Source organism: Monodelphis domestica, chromosome 2 (assembly GCF_027887165.1).
Source record: "Monodelphis domestica isolate mMonDom1 chromosome 2, mMonDom1.pri, whole genome shotgun sequence".
NCBI classification, from domain to species: Eukaryota; Metazoa; Chordata; class Mammalia; order Didelphimorphia; family Didelphidae; genus Monodelphis; species Monodelphis domestica.
In genome coordinates, this window is record NC_077228.1 from 511,270,306 (window position 1) to 511,285,072 (window position 14,767).

General features: G+C 55.1%; 1 protein-coding gene across 1 annotated transcript in view; it reads right to left on the bottom strand.

Moving 5' to 3' along the window:
* Positions 1-438: 438 nt before the first annotated feature.
* RTN4RL1 (reticulon 4 receptor like 1) overlaps positions 439-14,767 on the bottom strand; it is a 131,646-nt gene continuing 117,317 nt past the window's right edge. The window contains exon 2 of the mRNA XM_007485761.2: positions 439-3,500. Within this exon, the coding sequence (XP_007485823.1) occupies positions 2,155-3,500 (1,346 nt within the window). The 3' untranslated portion in view covers positions 439-2,154. The remainder of the gene's footprint in view (positions 3,501-14,767) is intronic.

Consider the following 14,767-nt stretch of genomic DNA (forward strand, 5'->3'; position numbering starts at 1 on the left):
GAAACAGAGAGCCTCCCGCTCAGCCTCCTCAAAGGGCCCCCTCTGTCCCCTTCCAGTCACGGGCACCCCCCGGGCAGAGAAGCCCCAGCAGCAGTGCCAGCTGGTGCCAGGGCTGCTGGGCACAGGCCAAAGAGGAACCAGGACCAGCCTGTTCAGTGGAGGGACAGCAGAGGCAGTGCCGACCCCACTCAGGCAGCGAGTGGGGAGTGAATCATGTTCTGTGCGAGGGAAGATCTGGAGAACAAGTGGGTTTTTTGTCTTTTTTCTCCTTCCTTCTCTCGCTGTCCCTGTGAGTCAACGTGCCCCTGCTCCACACGTCTCCAATACACCAGCAAACGTGCCATTTTCTCAGAGCTGTGCCCAGGCTCTGCGGGCCCCACACAAGCCCAGAGATCTGTCACTCCTTCAGGAATGTTGGTTAGGAAATGAAAAACAGAGTTTTCTTGTCCAAGATCATTTTTTTTATTGTTTTTCTCTCCCTAATTGGATTCAGTGTCTCTTTCCTCTCACACCCTCTCCGATGGGAAATTTGTGTTTGCTGTTTGTGCAAAATGCAGAAGAATTATCAGCAACCCTCGTGTGTGGGGAAGGGGGGGGGCTGTGCTAAGGTGAGGAGGGGGCTTTGGGATCAAAGACAGAAAGGGTCCTAGCCGCCGGGGCTCAGCTCCTCCCCATGGCATGCTTTCCTCCACCCACTAAAATCTCCCTAGCTTGTGAATCGAGCAGTGCGAGAGTGAAAGTCCCTCTTCCTGGGCTCTCTCCTGCAGGGACCACTTGGGGGCTGCTCTTCCCAGCGCCCCCCCCCCCGCGAGTGGCCCCCCATCCGAACAGAAGCTCCGTGAGGGCAGGGGCCGCCTTTACCTTTCTTGGTGTACCCAGTGGTGCCCCCTTTGGCTCCCCGCTGCTCTTCCTACCCTTCTCTGCCAAGGGCTTCCTCTCCCCCAGGCTTCAGGAAAGTCATCGGCTGGGTTATGCCGAACGGTGGGGCGCGAGTCTCTGCACCCCATCCTCTTGGCCCACTCCCTGGGCTAGCTACACCGTCCACACCTGTTGGACTAACACTGTTTGAAAGGGCGTCACCGTTCAGCTCTTCCGTCCCCCCCCCCACTCCCTCGGGAGCCCCCCAGCGGCTCTGGGGGCACAGACGCTGCTCTAGGAGGTGCGAGGGGGTGGCAGAGGGGGAGGGGAGGTAGATGGGAATGGATTGCATATAAAAAAGTGCCCTATGCGCTAATTGGTCCCCTGAAGTGACGCTTGCCACCTCCCAGTCCCTCCACCATCGCCCCCTAACCTCGGACCGTGCCAGGGTGGGGTTTGGTAAATATGGCTGCCATGTTGTTCTAGACCAAAAAAAATGATGGAACGTTTTCCCCGACTAAAAATTCACCACTACAGTCCTTCGCTTCAGCAGATACCGTTTCCATATAGTTTATAAACATGATATAAGAGGTACAGTTTGATAACTGAAGGGGAGGGCCTGTGCATTTATATATATAGAAAGAGAGAGAGTATATATATAAGTGAACAGTCTCGGAACCCCGCCTTCGCCGAGAGCCTCATTTCTCCCAGGGAAGTTCCAGTTCCGGCCTCCGACAACCTTTCCTTTGGTCGTTCGTCGGCTCCTCGGGAGGCCAGCGTTGCCCGAGACCCGGGAATGAGAGGCCTGAAGGCCGAGGGGCCGGAGGTGGTCCGAGCATCGTCCGCGTGAGGGCCATCCGCGGCGTGTCCATGCCCTTCGGGGACTTCTCCGGCGACCCTCCTCCTCCTCTCGTCTTGAGCCCCGTTAGAGCGAGCAGGATTCTGTAGAGAACACAGCTCTGGTCTGTGCGTCTGTACAGTTGTGGTCCGTGAAGGATCAGTTCGTGTCCTTTTAAAGGGTTTGTTTTGTCTCCTCACCGGGGTGGGCAGTTTCGGGGTGCTCTGACAGGGCCGTTCGTGACAGCTGGGTGGACGATGCCTCTAAATCCCCTTCCTCCGAGGGTGCTGTACAGTTTGGGCTTAACAATCCGCCGGACCGTGGACAGAGACTGGCCAAAGCCTCCGCCATTCTTTCCCTGGAACCAGAACATCCTCCACGTGGAAAAAAAGAAAAAAGAAATTCTGTTCCTTTGTAGATAGGTGGCAGTGCCCTGCGCCAACCGCCCTCCCGCGCTCTCAGCGGAGGGTAACCGCCAGCACCAGGATCCACGCCAGGAGGGAGGCCCTGAGCGCGCTGCCCCGGGAGGCCTGCTGCACCCCGCTGGGCGCAAGAATGGGGGTCCTCCGGGCACACTTGCCCTTCTTTTTGGGGCGTACTGTGGGCATCATGTCAAAGCTGAACTTGTGGTGGTAGTCGGGTATGTAGTCCTGGACCTCGTGACCGTTTTTCCGGGCCCCACCAGCCCCCGGCTTGGAGATGTGGTTCCGGTTCCTGTAGTTAGTACAGTTCTTGCCAGGCTTCCTGGAACCCGGACGGGAGCCGGGCTGGTGGCCATGGAAGCTGTGCTGGGACCCCTTCTCCTTGGGACCGCCGTGGGCAGGAGGGGGATGCTCCTTGTGAGCGGCCCGGTCGGTGGTGGCAAGCGTGTGGGACTTGAGCTGGTGCAGAGACTCGGCCCCTGTGCAGTTCCTGAAATCCTGGGCCTGAAGCAGCTTCAGGTCCCGGCCCTGCATCCACTCGGGGGAAGCGCAGAGCACGCTGGAGCTGGACCCCCGGAACCTCCGCAGCCACTCCCACAAGGACCGGGCCCGGCAGCCGCAGTCCCAGGGGTTGCCGTTGAGCCGCAGAAACTCGAGGGCCCCCAGGTAGGTGAGGCAGTCGCCCTGCACTTCTGAGAGGCTGTTGTTGAACAGGAAGAGGGTGGTGAGTCTCTGGAGGTCGTGGAAGGCCCGAGGCTGCACCAGCTGCAGGTGGTTCTCATGTAGGAGCAGGCGGTCCAGGTTGACCAGGCCGCGGAAGGTGTTCTGGGTGAGCTTCCAGAGCTTATTGCCGTGGAGGAATAAGTGGCTGAGGTTGACGAGGTCCACAAAGATGTCGTCCTGCAGAAACTCGATGTGATTGTCCTGTAGGTAGAGATACTGGAGGTTGTGGAGGCCGCCGAAGATGCCGGCGGGCAGGGAGCTGAGGCCGCACTTGTACAGGTAGAGGGCGTGCAGTCTGGCCAGGCCCTGGAAGGTCTCGGGGGCCAAAGTCCGCAGGTGGCGGTTGTCCCCCAGGTCCAGTTCCTCCAGGTGCACAAAGCCCTTGAAGGTGTCAGGGTCGATGAAGGTGATGTTGTTGGAGTAGATCCAGAGCGTGACCATGGAGGGGCTGAAGTGGCCTGGGAGAAGGAAGCTGATCTGGTTGTTCTGCAGAAAGATGCGCTCACTGTCCTCGGGGATGCCCTCGGGGATGGCGGCAAAGTTGTGTGCCTGGCAGCTGACGGTCATGGGCGCCGGGTAGCACACACAGTCCACGGGGCAGCAGACGCCCACCTGGAGCTCCAGGCCACAAAGCACCAGGAACAACTTCACATAGTGACCTGCACAGAGAGAGGAGAGCTAAGTCAGGGGGCTCTGGTGAGGGTGGGAGTGAGCCTGAGGAGGGGAGGGGAAGCCCGAGCATCAAATATCAGTTCCAAGGCAGAAGAGTGGTTAGGGTTAGGCAATCGGGGCTAAGTGACTCTCCCAGGGTCACATAGCTAAGAAGTTTTTGAGGTCAGATTTGAACCCAGGAACTCCCATCTCTAGGCCTGACCCTCTGTCCACTGAGCCACCTAGCTGCCCCAAGGAATAGCTTCTTAGAACAAGCCTACCCACGTTCAGGTCAATGGGCCCATCCTCCCCTTGTCTTCATGCCCAGAGCCTCTGAATGAGGGATCAGAGACTTAGAGAGGAGCGACAGAGAAAGAAGATCCAGGCTTCCAAAGGCCTCATATGCCCAGCCCAAGGTGAAATGGGTAAGGCAGAGGGAGAATATTGTCTACCAGGCCCGAGGCTCCATGTGTCAAGGGGTGCAGGTTGATTTCAATTCTCTAGTCTTTAGCCTTTTCATGGGAGTCAGAAGACTACGGAATCTAAGAGGTGGGAGAGTTTAGTCATCATGGAAGCCAACATTTCCCTTTAATTATGCCCCTCCGTGATCTGGGAGGAGCAGGGCATAGTCTCCGTCACACACGGTAGGATGAAGTGCCCTGGTGTGGGAGAACTGGTCCAAGGCCTTCAGAGAGGAAGCTGCTGATCCAGACTCTCATGCCTGGCAGAGAGCCCTCTTCCTCCACAGCTGACCCTCTGCCCCATTGCCAGGCCTGTGGGCTCACCCTTTGCCACAATTATCTCTGGGGAAGCATGCCAAAGGATGAGAAAATATCACAGAGGACCTTTCCGGGAACAGCGGCTCCAGACTAACCATGGAGTGCAAGGGCATTTACCGCTAGCAAGGGTGGATGGTGGCTGACCCCCGAAACTGTCTCCCCTCTCTGCCCTACTTTCTCCCACTTCCTCCTGGTCCACTTTCCCAGCCCCAGCCTAGACTTTGCTTTCCACCCTTTGCTCCCTGACCCCTTCCCATCCCAGCCCCAGCACTCCATTTCCCCGATGCTCAGCTCCTTGCTGGCCCTGGCTGTGGGGACCACTTGCCCCTGTCCAGAACACTTCCTCTGTAGCTCTTTCTCTAATTGGGCATTAATTAGGCCTTCGTTAATGGATCCTTAAAATAATTTATTTTCGGATGTGTCCAGCCTGTGGTCTGATAATAGCCCCGTGTTCATGATTAGGCCAGCCTCGTTACAAATGCTCATCATTACCTGCTACTTTGCAGGGCAGATTAGCTGTTATTGTAAGTGGAGATCTCCTCCCATTGCATTATTAATGAAGGAGGGCTCTTTCTCTGCACAGAATTTCCTTGGTAGGCAGCATTAGAGGGAAGGGCTGGACTTCAGGGCCCGGGCCTCCCTCTCCTCTCCCCCAAGCAGCCCAGATAACAGCGGCTCCCTCTTCTGTCAGCAGCCTGGGGAAGCAGGAAGAGCAGGGACTCTCCATCTCTGCTTTAGAGAGGAGCAATCCCCAGGGTGACTTCAGTTGGAGGAGGGTGCTCGGTGGGCGAGGAAGGCTCCCTCAGCTCTTCCCTGACTGACTCTAGCGTCCAATGAGCTCGTCACTAGAAGGTACAAAGGACCAGGATTGGAACTGTGGGCCGGAGCTAAGAGTTCATCAGTAGAGACCAAGTTCCAGTATGGAGACACACCTCATAATTCAGAGAGTTGCCCGGAACACTGCCAGGTCATTCAGATCGTCCCCAGGCCCGTGTTCTCCTTATTTTGTATCCTTTAGCCATTTTATGATGACCGTTTGGAGTTTTCTTGGCAGAAATACTGGAGTGGTTGGCCATTTCCTTCTCTAGTTCATTTGACAGAGGAGGAAACTGAGGCAAAGAGGGGGAAGTGACTTGCCCACGGTTCTGGTCTGTCTGTCCTGCTTCTGAAAGCTGCCCACCCTTTGTCCTTGGGCGGTAGGGGAGGAGCACAACAGTCTGCCCAGGGAGGTCCTGGCTCCTGCCCACTGAACATGCGGGGGAAGGGAAAGGGATCTAGCCTTGTGGCTCTCCCCCCTCCCCCCTTCTCTTCCTCCTTCCCTCCAGCCGTTCTTCTGTCCCTCCTCCCCTCCTGCCACTCATCCTTCCATCCTGCCCTCTTTCTAGCCCTTCCTCCAGCCCCTCTCCCTCCCCCGCCTCCCCTCCCTCCTTGCCAGCTCTGCTCGGCCCGCCGGCTCCAGGCCCTGCCCTCCTCTGCGGGCCTCTCTGCTCCCGCTGCCGCCCCCCTCGTTTGCTGCAAACGGGCTCGTAAATAAGTGACAGCTCCCAGCTGTTGGGAGTTATGGGCTCCCGGAGAGTGACAGCTGCTTCCCGTCCCCTCCCCCTCCCGCCATCCCCCGCTCAGCCCATAAAAATCATCGCAGATCATTGGCGGGGCGCATAATCGGGGTGAGGCGGCCAACTCGCAGCATCGCCCAGCTGGGGGGGCTGCGCACCCGCCCCGCGCCCGGGCCCCCGACCCCGCGCTGCCCCGGCCTTTCTGCCGGCAATTAGGCAGGGGACAGGGTGAAGGTCTATGGAGGGAGGCGGGGAGCGAGCGGGGCTGCGGCTGCCCTCCGACTCCCTAGCTAGGAGGGACCTGGGGATCATTTCCTGCGAACTTCTTATTTTACAGCTGAGGAAACTGAGGCCCAGAGAGGGCCAGGAGTCTATCCAAGCTCATGAGCTCCTCTCTCTGTCTCCCCTCTTTCCCTTTCTCTCCTAATCTTCCCTCTCCTTTTACCTCTCCCTTCTTTCTCAGAATGCCTAGCTCTTACCACTCTTCTACCTTAGAACCAATATTGATTCTAAGACAAGGTAAGGGGCGAAAAAGAAAAAGAACACTGTGCTAGGCACTGCGGGGGGAAGAGATCAACCAAAACTGCAATCTCTGTCTTCTTGGAGTTATCAGTCTAGTGAGAAACACAGAGAGAGAGAGAGAGAGAGAGACAGACAGACAGACAGACAGACAGAGACAAAGACAGAGAGAGACAGAGAGACAGAGACAGAGATTGAGAGACAGAGAGAGACAGAGACAGAGAGAGTGTGAGAGAGACAGAGAGAGAGAGACAGAGACAGAGAGAGAGACAGAGAGAGAGAGAGAGACAGGGAGAGAGACAGAGGGAGAGAGAGAGAGAGAGAGAGGGAGAGAGACAGAGAGGGAGAGAGAGACAGAGAGAGAGAGAGAGAGGAGAGAGAGACAGAGATAGAAACAGAGACACAGAGAGAGACAGAGAGAGAGAGAGAGAGAGAGAGAGAGAAGAGAGGGAGAGATGAGAGGAAGGGAAGAGACACAGAGAGAGAGAGAGAGAGAGAAGAGAGAGAGAGAGAGAGACAGAGAGAGAGAGAGAGAGAGAGAGAGAGAAGAGAGAGAAGAGAGGGAGATATGAGAGGGAGGGAAGAGACAGAGAGAGAGAGAGGAGGGGGGGAGAGAGAGAGAGATACAGAGACAGAGACAGAGAGACAGAGAGAGCGCGCACTGGGCAAATCACCAAGCTAAGCCAGGATTTGAATCCAGATCCCCTGACTCCAAATCCAATATTGCTGACTCCTGGGACACTGAGTTGCTAGTGAGTGGAGCATCTATTCCAAGCACCACCTACACACAAATCCCCCTTTATAAAATTTCCCAGGGATTTGTCCCCAATTTCCTTTGCTTGTAGACCTCCCCCCCCAATAGGCAGCTAATTACACCTTGAGGCAGTCTATCCGCTCTGGGACAGCTCAAAGAAAGGGGAAATATTAATAGAGCTCACGCCTCCTTCATAGCAAATACTCTCAAGTCAATTCAAGAAGCAGCAATTAAGCACCTCTTGTATTGAGAACACAATGCTAGGTTCTGGATTAGAAGCCAGAGGTCCTGGGTTCAAATCTTACTTTAGACTCTTCCTAGATGGGTGACCCTGAGCAAGTCACTTAACCACTAATGCCTAGCCCTTACCACTCTTCTATCTTAGAACCAATATGTAGTATTGATTCTAAGACAGAGTACGGGTTTAAAAAGAAAAAGAACACTGTGCTAGGCCCTGGGGGGAGAAGAGATCAATTAAAACTGTAGTCTCTGTCTTGGAGTTACCAGTCCAATAAACTCAGAGCCAGGAGAGCTGGTGATGGCCAACCCCTTCTCTCCAAACTCTCCCACAAAAGCCTCCTTTCCCACCACCCTGATTCTGCCTTTGTTCTTGGACGGGTCTTGTCAATCTGCTTCTCCAGCTCAGGTCATCTTTCCTGTAACTTCCTGGACCAAAGGGCTCCTCTTTCCTGGTCCTCCTATTCCTCTCCTTGGAGCGGAAGCTCCCTGAGAGCAGGAGCCGCTCTACTTTTTACGGTTTTCTCCCCAGTGCTTAGGCCAGGGTTAGTGTGAACACCATAAACGCCTTTTCTTTCACTCATACATTCGTCCATCCATCAATCCAATCGGAACTCCTTTTACAGAACAATCGATTGATCGATCAGCAAGCATTTCTGGGGCGTTTACCTCATGGCAGGCACTGAGAACAAAAAAGAAAAGCCCAACAGTTCCTGCCTGGAAGAGCTCCCATTCTGACCAGGAACAGACCACAGGGGAAAGGGGAAACTGATGCCTACAAGGAGTCCCAGGGAGAAAGTAGCCAAGTCAGCATTTGAATCCAGGTCCTCTGACTTCACGTCCACTGTTCTTATAAGGCTCTACCGGAGACACAAATACAGATTACTCTAATTCCATGAGCAGGGACAAAGGAGGGTATATTGTGAGCCAGCTGGGGGGGGGGCACAGTGTACCCTCCTTTGTCCCACGGTAGAAGAGCACTAGACCTAGAAGTGGTCCAAGAGAGTTTCTTGGACCTAGTCAGGAAGCCCTGAGTTCATATCCAGCCTCAGACACCTCCTAGCTGTGTAACCCTGGGCAAGTCACTTAACCTTTGTTTGCCTCAGTTTCCCCATCTGCAAAAGGGAGGATTATGAGTAGCAACCTTGCCAGGGATATTGTGAGGACATGAGAGAATAATTGTACAGTACCTGGCACACAGGAAACACTCTAGAACTCTTAGCTATTATGATCTGTGGGCAATGGAGTTTGTACCCTTTTCTTCTTCATTCTCTCTCCCTGAACCGAGGAATGGAAAGACTCAGGGGAAATTCCTTATTATTATTATTATTATTATTTCTTAGCCCCATACCATCTGAATCCATACTAAGTTTCAGTTTTAAGGCAGAATAGCGGTAAGGGCTAGGCAATGGGGGTTAAGTGACTTGCCCAGGGTCACTCATCTACGAAGTGTCTGAAGCCAGATTTGAACCCAGGAAGTCCTGTCTTCAGACCTGGTTTCTCTTTCCTCTGAGCCAACCAGCTGCCCTAGGAATAATCCCCGTATATCGTTAGAGCTCCTTTTATAATAATAATAATAATAATAAAAATAAATGCAAAGCAAACAAAGAAAACCCTATTATCTCAATTGGCCCACAGACCAACGTCTGGATAGACCAGGAGCACTCAATGAGACCCAGAAGGGGGTCCAGGAACCCCAATGTTTGTAGCTTCCCATGGGGCCATTTCCTAAGGTGTAAGGCTTTCCTTTCCTTCCTTCCTCCAAACCAGGGCTCCTAAAGGGGCCGTTGGTCCTCGTCACTCACCTGCTCAAGCAGCTTCAATGACTCCCGGCTGCCTTTAAAGAATACAACACAAACGCCTGTGTCTGGCATTTAAAGCCTCTCACAGTTTGGCTCCAAGCTATCTTCCCAGGAGAATTTACATATTACTCTTCCTCCTACACTCATCTCCCAGCCAAATGGGCCTACTTACTGTTCCCTGTACGGAAGGCTCCTGCTCCTTCGCTGCTCTCAGGGTGTTGGCACAGGCTGGGCCCCACGCCGGGAATTTGCTCCCTCTTCACCTCTGTGGGCCTCTCCCACCCTCTGGCCCACGATGAGGCTCAGCTTGAGGACCCCCCCTTTCAAGAGGCCATTCCTGGACCCCCCCACTTTATTTATCTTGTACGGATCAAGAATGGATTTACCTACGAAACATGGCGGATCCTCACTGCGTGGGAACCATGTCTTCTGGGATGGTTACCAGGTAGGCTGGGCAGGGAAGCCTAACCCAAGACTTGCCGGAGCTGGGAGCAAGGGCTTGAGTACCTGGCTCAGCAGCCGGGTGGCTCAGTGGATGGAGAGCCAGGCCTAGAGACAAGAGGTCCTGGGTTCAAATCTGGCCTCAGACACTTCCAGCTATATGACCCCTGGACAAGTCACTTGACCCCCATTGCCTAGCCCTGACCACGTCTTCTGCCTTGGAACAAATACACAGTAATTGACCTCCAAGACGGAAGGTGAGGGATTAAAAACAAAAATAAATGTTACTGAATTGACAGGGACTTTGAAGCAGGAAGAATCCTGCCACTCTGGATGTTTCCTCTTCATATTCCTCAAAATGGGCCTCATGGAATCATAGATGAGAAGAGGGACTTCGTCAAACTCTCACTTTACGGTGAAGGAATTCCAGGTTGAGGGAAGTGAGATGATCAGGGAGTAAGCTGAGATTTGAACCCAGATCTTTGGACTCTCTGGATCCAGCCCTCACTCTCCCACGTGGCACAGGGGTTCCCAATGATGGGAGGCCCCGGAGAAGGGTTTGGCGAGCTTTTCTAGCTCTCTCCAAACACCCGTTCTATGGGGACCCCTCCTCGTCCAGAGCTCAGGCTCACCTCCAACCCTCTTCAAGTCCTCCCACATGGAATACGAAGCAGAGGGTGGCCAAGACCAGAAGAGATGCCCTCGTTTTACAGAGGAGGAAACTGAGGTCTGGGGAGGGGGTGACCCTTGCCCAGAGTCAGGGAGCGAAGTGGCAGGGTCCAGATTCGAACCCAGAGCCTCTGGCTCAAAAAGTCACCATGCTGAGCTATTTCCCATGTATATAACAAGAGCTGGTCCTCCCTGGTGGAAGCCAAGGGGGAGTTCCCACCCCTGCCAAACTCCTTCACTAAGCTCTGCGGCCCGAGGGACCGTGAGAAACAGAACGGAGAGCGCTTAGAGATCTTCTGGGACCACGGAGGCCCAGAGAGCAGCCCCCAAGGCACACCGGGGGGAAACGTGCCCCTACCCAACTGGGTTTGTTTCCGGAGGTCATGGTGCCCGGGCCCGGCCGGGTCAGCACCCCGGATTGGGAGGCAGAGGAGGTGGGTGCGAATTCCCGCCCTGCCTCTTCCTGACCAGTGACCTTGGGAGTCTTCTCCGGGAGGCTTGGGTTTCCTCATCCGTAAAATGAAAGGCTTGGACTGGGCGGCCCCCGAAGTCTCGGCCGCCTCTAAATCCCATGATCTACAATAAACACGCCGGCCGGGGGCCGCTGTTGACCCGTCTGATTAACGGGCAAACATGCTCCTGGCAGAAATCACTAACCTTGGAGGGAGGAGAGCTTCGTCCTTCCCCCTTCACTGCCCAAAGCCAAGAGCCCCCCAAGCGCCCCACTGGGGCCTCCTCTCCCCGGAGCCGCCATCACCCAACACTCCCTGCCATGGCTTGTCCGGAGCCTGGCCTGAGCGCATCTGCGTCCCTGCCCAGGATCTCCCTGCCTGCCGCGGGGATGGGCTGATGGGAGCCACCCCTGCACCCAGAGAGGCGTGGGGAAGGGGGGGACAGAGAGATACAGAGACAGAGACACATAGAGAGATACAGAGACACAGACAGAGATGGAGATAGACAGAGAGATACAGAGAGATGGAGGCAGAGAGAGACACAGAGAGAGAGCACACACACAGAAGACAGAGAGATACAGAGAGATGGAGGCAGAGAGACAGACAGAGAGATACAGAGAGAGACAGAGACACAGAGAGATGGAGGCAGAGAGAGACACACAGAGACAGAGATACAGAGAGAGACAGACAGAGATGGAGGCAGACAGAGAGATGCAGAGAGAGACACACAGACAGAGAGAGACACAGACAGAAAGATGGAGGCAGACAGAGAGATTACAGAGAGATGGAGGCAGAGAGAGACACAGACAGAGAGATGGAGGCAGAGAGAGACACAGAGACAGAGAGATACAGAGAGAGACACACACAGACAGAGATGGAGGCAGAGAGAGACACACAGAGAGAGAGATAGACAGAGATACAGAGAGATGGGGTCCCTCGGGCGGGACTCCAGAGCCCCCGAGGCCCCTGCCACCTCCCTCTGTGATCCTGTCATCCACGTGGACAAGATGGCAAGATAACGGCTCCAGGAGAGGCACTGCGGCTCGAGAGATGAGCCTCGGACGGGGCGTCGCGGCCAGACGACGGGCCACGTGAACGTCCGGTGCCAGCGGGAGCCCGGGGCATGGACGGCGGGTCGAATGTTGCCGCGTGATGTCGCGCTAATGCCATTCGGGGCTACCAGGAAGGTGTGGTGCCCGGGGCGAGGGGCTTCTCTGCCCAGCTCCGGCCCCTGCCGAAGGACTGTGTTTTGGCTTGAGACGCTGTTTTAGGAAAGAGTTTCAGAGCTGGAGCAAGGCCAGAGGAAGGCAAAACACGGCCCGGAGGCACGATTTCATGGAAGGGTCTCGGGGCATTTAGCCTGGCTAATGGTTTCCCAGTATAGGAAGGTCCCTGAGATGGAAGAGGGATGAGCCTCATTCTGGCTGGCCCAGAGGGCAGACCTGGCCACAGTGGGGACCCTGTCTTATGGGGCACACAGATCTGGGATGGAGAGACCGAGAGCTTCCCCACCAACGGGAACTCCTGGGGTCCATGCAGAGGCTGGATTCACCCTTGGATTTGGGGATGTCGCAGAGAAGATTTTAGGTCAGATAGAGGATGTTTGAGGAAGATAGTCTCTGGGGTAGTCTCTAGGTAGTCCAGTGGATAGAGCAGCCAGCCTGGAGATGGGAGATCTTGGGCTCAAATTTGGCTTAGCTGTGTGACCCTGGACAAGTCACTTAACCTCAGTTACCTAGCTTTTACTACTCTACTGCCTTAGAACTCAGAATCAACTCTAAAATAGATAGTAAGAGTTGGGGGGGGAGAAAGATGGAGAGAGAGGTGGAGAGAGGGAGAGAGGGACAGAGAGAGACATGGAGAGAGAGGGGGGAGAGCCAGAGAGAGAGATGGAGAGAGAGGGAAAGAGAGAGACAGACAGAGAGAAGAGGGGAGAGAGAGAGAGGGAGAGAGAGAGAGAGGGAGGGAGAGAGAGAGAGAAAGAGAGAGACAGGGAGAGAGAGAGAGAGAGAGAGACAGAGGGAGAGAGAGACAGAGGGAGAGAGAGAGAGAGGGAAAGAGAGAGAGAGACAGAGAGAAGAGGGGAGAGAGAGAGAGAGAGAGGGAGGGAGAGAGAGAGAGAAAGAGAGAGAGAGAGAGAGAGAGAGAGAGAGGAAGAGGGAGAGGGAGAGGGAGGGAGAGAGAGAGAGAGATGAGAGAGAGAGAGAGAGAGAGAGAGAGAGAGAGAGAGAGAGAGAGAGAGAGAGGGAGAGAGACAGAGGGAGAGAGAGAAAGAGAGAGAGAGAGAGACAGAGAGAGAGACAGAGGGAGAGAGAGAGAGAGAGAGAGAGAGAGACAGAGGGAGAGAGAGAGGGAGAGGGAGGGAGAGAGAGAGGAGAGAGAGAGAGAGAGAGAGAGAGAGAGAGAGAGAGAGAGACAGGGAGAGACAGGGAGAGAGAGAGAGAGAGACAGGGAGAGACAGGGAGAGAGAGAGAGGATATCCTGCCCTGCATGTGGCTGCCGCGGCCCGGAGCTACCCCAGAAAGCACCGTCCCTGGCCGAGAGCAGCCCTCCTGCCCTCTCAAGATACTCCGGGCTCCTGGGGGGAAATCGATCCCCTACGAAGGTGCCGCAACCAGCCCCGTCCCCACAGAGCCAGCAAAATCGGCCAAGAGGAGACGGACAGAAGGACCTGCGTGTGAATCCTGCTGTCATGCTTGAGATCAGTGCGGCCCAGGGGTGGCCATTAATCTCTGCAGGACTCGGTTTTCCTCCTCCTGACAATGAGGGAAGAGAGAGTTCTTGGCCTGGGAATCCAGGCGTCAGTCTGCATCCTGCCTCGACAGGGACCGCGCCACAAGTCCGGGCCGGTCCTCCGGGTTCCTTTGTTTAGACCCCCTGCCCGAAGCTTCCTCAGGTATCCCCCTCACACACACAGCATGAGCCTGGGACGGGATGGAGAGGGAGGGAGGCTGAGCCTTGGCCGGGGGCCTGGTGAGCTTCCTCTTCGGAGATCTCTTCTGCCGCCCTCCTCCTCTTCCCCGGAGCCTGGGGGTGGGAGAAGGGGCTCCAGGGAAGGGGAGTGACTGATGAATTAAGGAGGAAAGCGAGGCAATGGGATTAGGTGGTTGTTGTTCTGTCCTATCCAACTCCTGGTGACCCCAACCGGGGGTTTGGGGGACAAAGATACTGGGGTGGTTTTGCCATTTCCTTCTCCAGTTCTTTTTGACAGGTGAGGAAACTGAGGCAAACAGAGTGAAGTGACTTGCCCAGGGTCACACTGCTAGGACGTGTCTGAGGCTAGATTTGAACTCACAAAGTTGAATCTTCTGACTCCAGGGCTGGGGCTCTATCCATTGTGCCCTGCAGGTGGTCTCAGTTTCCACCCCCGTAAAACAAGTGTTGGGTTAGTTCTCCTTGAACACAGGCAGGGATGGACTCCATTTTTCTCTTGGCCGAGGGGGATAATTGACCTCCCATCCCTGGGGACCCAGCCTGAGTGGGCAGCCTGCTGTCATGGACTCTGGCTAAGTGGAGTTCAGAGCTTGATGGGCTAAGCTGAGATGGAGGTTAGCATGGAGGATGCTGTGCTTGAAGGCAGTAACCATGGAAACTAGCCTCCCCCCCCCCTCAGCCTAGGAGGGGCTTTGGGGAAGGGGATGGGCTGGGAGAGCAGGCCAATCACAGCATCAGGAGAGTTTCAGAGTTGGAAGGGGCCTGCTCCAGCGCCCAGAAGTCTCCTCCACATGCCCGACAAGGGGCTTCTGGTCTATGCTGGGATACTTTGGGCGATGGGGAGCTCACTACTTCTCTAGGCAGAGGCAGATCTGTGCTAAGTGCTGTAGACAGAAAGAGGCATGAGGTAGTGGGAAGAGAACATTGAAAAAGGAGATGGGGGCAGCTCACTCACCCTTCCTCCTCATCCTCAATTAGAAGGCAAATTTCTTCCAGTCAGAGACTTTCGCTTCTATTTTTCATAGACCCTGTGCCTTACCAGCTGTGTGACTATGGGTAAGTCACTTCACCCTGTTTGCCTCAGTTTCCTCATCAGTCAAAAGAGCTAGAGAAGAAAATGACAAACGACTCC